Genomic DNA, 7,329 nt, shown 5'->3' on the forward strand with positions numbered 1-7,329 from the left:
CCTTTCAGCAAGAAACTGCCAAAGATTTTATAAATCTAGCTCTCTGTTTTTCAATCTAGACCCACGCACATATGTCAAAAAAAAACAAAATTGAAGGCAGTAGGAAAAAAAATTAAGGCAAAATTTAAGGCATGAATCTTGTGTTAAAGTAAGCTAGATACTTCATTTGTACCGTAAGTGGGATCATGGTGGGATCCATTATGGATTTTCGGGGAAATTGGATTGTTCGGGAAATGCTGGAATAGTTCAGATAGACGAGTTAACACACCATTTATAATGAGATCTATTATAACTTGAAAAATAAATAATAAAACACTAGGGCTTGTTTGGAAATAGATATCATCCCAAGATTCTAATTTCATCTCGTCTCGTCTCATACTATCTCCTTCCCAAACATAATTCAAATACAAAATGTTCAAACTAATCATTACAATTTTCTCAAACTTTCAAACAAAAAATAAAAAATAATTCAATTTTTTCAAATCTTGAAACAAAAATAATATTATAAAACCATATTCTAACAATATTTTAACTTTATAATATTTTTTTATTCAACTTTTTCTCTCTCTATTCTCAAAACTCAAAAAATATTTAACTAAACTATCTCACTACTATTTACAAGTTATCTTACCATTATTCACAAAATTTTCATCTCATCTCACTTTCTAAAGAGCCTAATATTTTTGAGCAGGTAGTGATAGGGTTACTCTACCCATTTACTACTTAAAGTGTACTTGAAGTTTTTTATTTTTTTATCATTTTCTTTTAAATATTTTTTTAACATTTTTAATCATTAAAAAATTAAAAAATATATAATTTTATTAATAATCACTTTCTTAATCATTAAATAAAATTAAAAATTAAAAAAATCAAATACAAAAAAATAATTAATTAATAATAAAAAAATAGTAACTCTATCGTTATATTTTTTAGCTTAGTTAATATGAATAACTTTCACAAGTGTAAAAAATAAAATTTAAAAAAAAAAAAAACAAAGGGTTACAAATAAAGTTTCTCTGACAACAACTTGACCCGGTCCTTGCCAAATGCACATAAATACGTGAATACATACTTATTACCTCGTGAGGCAAACTTAAAAGCCCCACGAATGATATGTTGATGATGCTAATACCAATCCCAAACGAACTTAACAGAGGTATACATACCAAACTTTGGATCTAACCTAAGCAGCAAAAGCAGCCAAAAACTCAACTCAGCCCCCACTGTCTCACCCTCCTCAACCCCACCAGCCTATTGTTCATTTTCTCCCACTCCAAACACCAACATTTCACACCAACAGCCACCATTACAGGTCCACTACCAATGCACCTTTATTGATTTGCACTCCCAGTACACCACCATAATCATAAAAGCTGAAGCTTGAATTAAACCCAAAAACACACAGGCACTCGCATTTCCTCGCACAAAGAAAGAAAGACAGACCCTTTCTTTGTACCAATGTCCCCGAACTCCTCTATCTTTTCCTTCTTTGTTTTCTTCTCCATTCTCTTCCCCACCTTTCTGGGTCTGCATAACCCGGACCCTGCGACAACCCAATCGCTCCGTTCAACCCCATCTCCACCAGCAACTATTCCTGCATTCCCCGAACAATCCAATTTGGCTGGCTGCCCCCTGGACCTCCCGCATGAGCTCTTCCATGGGATAAAGAGCGCGTGTGGTTCCACAAAGGGTGGCGCCAATGGGCAGCTCCGGCGCAGCCGCTGCTGCCCTGTACTGGCTGCGTGGCTGTACTCCGCCTACTCTGGGACTGCCTTGGGCAGAACCAGCAGAGTGGGCGCTGCAGTGGCTGCTCGTAGTAATACGACATCCTACGATCTGCCATTGCTGCCGGATGATTCCGAAACCTGCGTGGATGACTTGGGGAAAACCCTAAAGGCGAAAGGAGTTGAGTTGGTGAGACCCAATGAGACCTGCGATGTGGTGTACTGTTACTGCGGCATTAGGTTGCACCCATTGAGTTGTCCTGAGGCGTTTAAGGTGACCCAGAAAGGGAAACTGGTTGGGGATGAGAGTGTGAAGAGGTTGGAGCGGAATTGCTTGAGTAGCAGCACCAATGTGAATAGATTTCCAGGTCTTGGTGGGTGCTCCAAGTGCTTGAGCAGTCTCCATAAGGTGAGTTCTTTTCTCTGATCGATAATTGGTTTGTTTCGATAGAATTTCATTTATTTAATTGATTTTCTGATTGAAAATTACATCTTTTCTTTTGTTCTGATTTGCACTTGAATGGGTAGGGGGAAGGATGAAGAAGAACAGTCCGGTTAAATAAAATGGTCTCTTCTGAATCTCGGGTCTTTTGCCAAGCTTTGTAATTGGGAAAGTTTTTCCTGCCTTTTTCTCATCTGGATCACCGTCAAACTCTTTTGGGGGAAATTCAGGACGCTCCAGGAGAGCGAGTTCATTGTACGCTTGGTGCAAAAAAGAAAACACCAGGTCTGACTGACATGACCAACCTTATCTTAAACCCAGAGAGTACGAAAAGTTTTGCAGGAATGCAGAACAATAACAGAGAATAGAAATATGAGAGAACGTGAGATTTGATTCCAGAGAGCAGCAGATCAGGGTTGTCTGAAAACTGAAGTAAGAAGTAGACTCTTACACGCGCCCAAAGGCGAGTTGAACTGCAATCTATAATATAAACTGGGTTACAATGATTATGGTCACGAGTTTTCTGTTAGAAATTTAGAATGATTAATTTTTGGTACCTAAAATGGTGCTTGTTGCTGGGGAAAAAAAGTGCTTAGAGAGGTACTTGTCTTTGATCAGTGTGTGTATTCTTATACGATCAAAATTTGCAACAATATTTTTGCCACAGGATCGTAATGCAGTTCTCTGTTTTTATCTCTGTTTTTAATAGCTTGATCAATGCATCTGTTTCTAGAAAAGTTTGAATTAAGTCAAGGTAACGAGAGCCCATCGTCAAGAAGAGCTGTTGTAGCGTTTTCACCATGTTTTTTTTGGCAGAATATGACAAAACGCATGCACAGTCGAGTTTTGGAATTTTACCCCACAATAATGTTTGTTTGTAAGTTGATCTGGTTGTTGAAGTCAAGTTCACAGAATATATTGTTTATGCCTATCTTTTGTCATTTATTTTTTTAATCTAATCCAATTTCAATGTATTTGTTTCGCATTCCGATTATCAGGGTGGCATTCCGGATAGATTAGTGCAAAATTTAGAAATTTCCAATTTCTGACTGTTCCTAGTTCAGTTTTCTGCCATGAAATTGTCTTAGATTTTGTTAGAATTTTGTTTCCATGACTTAACCCTAATCTCTGAGTTATACTGTTATAGGATCATGCACATTTGTTTTTGTGTTGATTAGATTTGTTTGTTCAGTTTGAGAATTGTTGTTTGCTTCAAAGGCTTATTTTAACAGATTGTGGTTAGATGTTACACCTACTAATTGGTAGTGTAAAAGCTTTCATCCACCAAACTTGGGTTTGTCCAATCAGTGGGAATGCATCATGTTGTTTTCTAATGGAGATAGTGATCTTATGTAGCTTAACAAGAAGAAGACTTCCAATTCAAGTAAATCTGAGGACAGGACCACTAAAATGCACAACAAAGATTGTCAGCTAATGGGTCTGACATGGCTTCTCGCCAAGAACCGAACGGCCTACATCCACACAGTTTCGGCAGTCTTACGAGCAATCATGATGAGCGAGGATGGCTCCCATCCTCAATCTTGTGCTCTCAACAGTGACGGAATGCCTCTCGCGGTTGATTCCTCCGAAATGTCTGGCCATTCATCATCAAACAACCTTAGAGCACCCATCAACCTCTACTCGTTATTGCTTTGTTTGCTGTATTTCCTCTCAATTTTATTGTCCACCCGGATTCATTAGACCTATAATTCATTCATGATTGTTGTACTCTTTTCTCTTCCTGGTAGTATCACATGCCCTGTTTCTCCTCTGCATCTGTTAGTGTAGTTAATTCGAATTCGTTGTTTCTGTCATCTGAGCAAGAATGTGTGAACTTTTGTTGTTTTCTGAATAGATTTTGAAAGAAAATTTTGAGGTGGGGCTCCAATAGCATGTGCTATAGAGACTACTGTTCTGTTTTGGAGAGACAATTTTTGGTATTTTGGTGAGTAGTTTGGTGTCATTAATATGGAACAGTTGTGTGTTTCATTGAAAATTTATGGACTGTCACCATCTCCCAACAACGGTCCTTTATCTTCTATGGCTCATATGGGCAGAAGATGAAGGAATTTATCATTCCTGAATAATTTGCTGCCAAGCTGGGCAGGACAAAGACAAATGTCCCATATCTTAGGATATTGAATAAATAAATAAATAAAAACTATATTTATTTGAAAACCAAGTATGCAAAATAATAAAAAAAAAAATTATATGTTCAATAAAAAGCTAAAAATACAAGTTATTATAAAATAATATTTGAAGAATCTGATGCCACATAAAATGTCATGCACATCAATCTAATTTTTAGCTTTCAGGTCTCGTTTGTTTTCTTAACTTATCGCATCTCATCTAATCTAATCATTACAATTTTCTTAAATTTTCACACAAAAAAATAAATAATTCAACTTTTCAAATTTTAAAACAAAAATAATATTAAAAATATATATATTTTAACAATATTTTATTTAACTTTTAATTTTCATCTCAACTCATCTCATCTACAAAAACAAATGAGGCCTGAATGTGTGAAAATAGAAAAATCTGCGATGGGAGTGCATTAGTTTTGCTGAAATTTTAGTTACCAAGAACTATAAATACTAGGGGGAACAGCTTAGAGAATGGAAGACAGCAGAAAGAAGCATACCCAATTATTAATTATTATGAATTCCTATAAAATTTGAGTGGGGCTATTATGCCGCTCTACTCTTACAGCTGGGCGTACTGCCCAGTGATTTTTTTTTCATATTTTGTTAATACATTTAAATATTTTTTTAAAAAAAAAAACTAATACATTTAAAATCACTTCCTTAATTACTAAGTAAAAAAAAAATAACCAACAATCAAATAGAGCGATCAAAATGAGGAGACATAGTAGACTTTCTCATAAAATTTGGAAGGATGCCATGTACGTGTTAACAACATTCTGCCCAATTCAAAAATATAATATATTGAAGAAAAACTTTTATTTATAACCTTGCTTATTGACACGTCAAATATATTATTGCTAAATAGAAGATTGACACATCAGCTAGCATAAAAAGGTATTTCTCTGAAGAATGACAAAACATACTTTGAGACGAAATACATTGTTCCAGATGGTCATACTATCATAATAAACACATATATATGGTTATATGATGGAAGTTTTAATTATTCAATTATCGTGTTATTTGCTCGAGCGAGCCTTGAGGAAACTCTCTGTCTAATATTTGCTCAAGCGAGTGTTAAGTAAACTCTCTATCTGAGCTTCGCTCGAGCAACCTATCACGTGAATGACTAGCCAACATTATGTCTGGCAATTCTCGAATAACAACACGGGTCAAATAAAATTTCTAGAGACTTTGCCCCCTTACCTCCACGTATCGGCCTAATCCTCATTGAAAATACATCAAAAAACTGTAATAAATTATTGTCGAGTAAGGTCATCAAATCGAGCTGCCATAAGAATAAACTATCCCCAACAATCCTAACAATTCCATAATTTAGGAAACATGAATTATTTCCTTCATGGTTCATTCCCATGATTAGTTTCTATGTTCTAAAATTTTGCACAAAAAATATCTAGGTTTTCGACTCTTGCATTTCATTTCTTCCATCCATCTCCCACCGAGCATCCCGCAATGACATATAATCATGAGTGTAGGGGTCAAATCAGCAGTCTATAATTTAACCTTGAGATAAGGCCGAAAATCAAGCTAAGAGATAGGACAAGTGGACCTAGAGTCTCAGACTCCTAAAATGAAAAGGTTTCACAAGGCAATCACTCCAAAGAAATAGACCTATATATATATGAAAAGATCCCCCACAAAACAAACGGACTCTCCACAAGCTCTCTTCACAGAAGCCTCCTATGCCAAACTCCATTACAACGGCAAATGATCTTTCCTAAATTCCCTTATTGTATTGTGAGATATGTGAGACTAGGAGTGTAACCGGTTCGGTTTTGAACAAAATCTAGGACCGAACAGGTATGTACCGGTTTTATATTTTCCAAAACCGATTACGCACCGGTTACCCTCCTAAACTGGTACTTCCGGTTTTATCAGTGTCCGATCCGGTCCGATTTTTTTAAAATGTAAGTTTCACAATTTGTCATTAAAAAATTGTTTATAAAAAAAAAAATTGATTAAAATTTTTTTTTTATACTTTTATTAATATATTAGACTATATAATAGTATTAATATTAGACTATTGGTATAGTTATAAGTTATATATTAGTATTAGTTATAAACTATATATTTAATATTAGTATTAGTTATAAACTTTTAGTAAAAACTTGTAGTATTAATTATAAGTATAACTATAGTCATTAGTCTATATTAGACTATTAGTATTAGTTATAAATTTTTAGTGATTTAATATTAACATTTTATGTAATAATTTATAAATTATAATAAGAAATTATTTCATATATGAATATATATAATTATATATATTATATATAAAAATTTCACATAAAAATTTATAATTATACATAATATATAAAACTTATATATATTAATATATATATAATATTTTGTATAAAACTTATATATACAATAATACAAATATTATTTTTTATATATATTTTTTATCAACTGGTCCGGTCCGAAAAATCTTAAAACCGGAATCGGCCGGTTTTCACATTCTAAGAACTGGTCCCGGACCGGACCGGTTCAAAACCGATAAAACCGGTCCGGTTCGATTTTTCGGTTTTTCAGTTTGAATTTACACCCCTATGTGAGGCCATGAAAGATTGTGAAATCACTCATTATAGTAGATTTCGCCCCCAAACAACCCGTGGACGTAAACATTATACTGAACCACGTAAATCCCCGTGTCTCTCTTCATTTATTTTTATTCGATTATTTATTATGTATTTTATGGATGATCGAGAATAACACCGTATCGAAGCCCGAACCATCTCATGAGCCAAGATAATTTTTTCCTCCCTTCCGGTTTGTTGTGAAGATTAAGGCATTAACAATTGGCATCATTTGTGAGATCGATTTTTTATTCTTAACACCGAAAATGAGAGTAGGAGAATTCCACGGCTCACAAGATCGTCTTTGAAAAAACAGGCAGCATGCAATGTGCAAGTGTTGCATGCATTGTGCAACGGCAGCATGCACTGTGCAGCGGCACGTGCACTATGCAAGGTCAATGTGCACTATGCGAGGGCAA

General features: G+C 34.8%; 1 protein-coding gene across 1 annotated transcript; it reads left to right on the top strand.

The window, feature by feature from the left end:
- Nucleotides 1–1,108: 1,108 nt before the first annotated feature.
- On the top strand, nucleotides 1,109–4,054 carry LOC121243213 (uncharacterized GPI-anchored protein At4g28100-like). Its single transcript, XM_041141296.1, has 2 exons — nucleotides 1,109–2,133; nucleotides 3,523–4,054. Exons 1-2 carry the CDS (start codon nucleotides 1,459–1,461, stop codon nucleotides 3,865–3,867), a joined length of 1,020 nt encoding a protein of 339 aa, XP_040997230.1. The 5' UTR covers nucleotides 1,109–1,458; the 3' UTR covers nucleotides 3,868–4,054.
- Nucleotides 4,055–7,329: the final 3,275 nt, after the last annotated feature.

The sequence above is a fragment of the Juglans microcarpa x Juglans regia genome, chromosome 8D (genome assembly GCF_004785595.1).
Source record: "Juglans microcarpa x Juglans regia isolate MS1-56 chromosome 8D, Jm3101_v1.0, whole genome shotgun sequence".
Classification (NCBI taxonomy): Eukaryota; Viridiplantae; Streptophyta; class Magnoliopsida; order Fagales; family Juglandaceae; genus Juglans; species Juglans microcarpa x Juglans regia.

Coding starts and splice junctions, on each gene's coding strand:
- LOC121243213 (XM_041141296.1), top strand. CDS start 1,459: ATGTCCCCGAACTCCTCTATCTTTTCCTTCTTTGTTTTCTTCTCCATT. Junction 2,134..3,522: donor GCTTGAGCAGTCTCCATAAG/GTGAGTTCTTTT, acceptor GATCTTATGTAG/CTTAACAAGAAGAAGACTTC.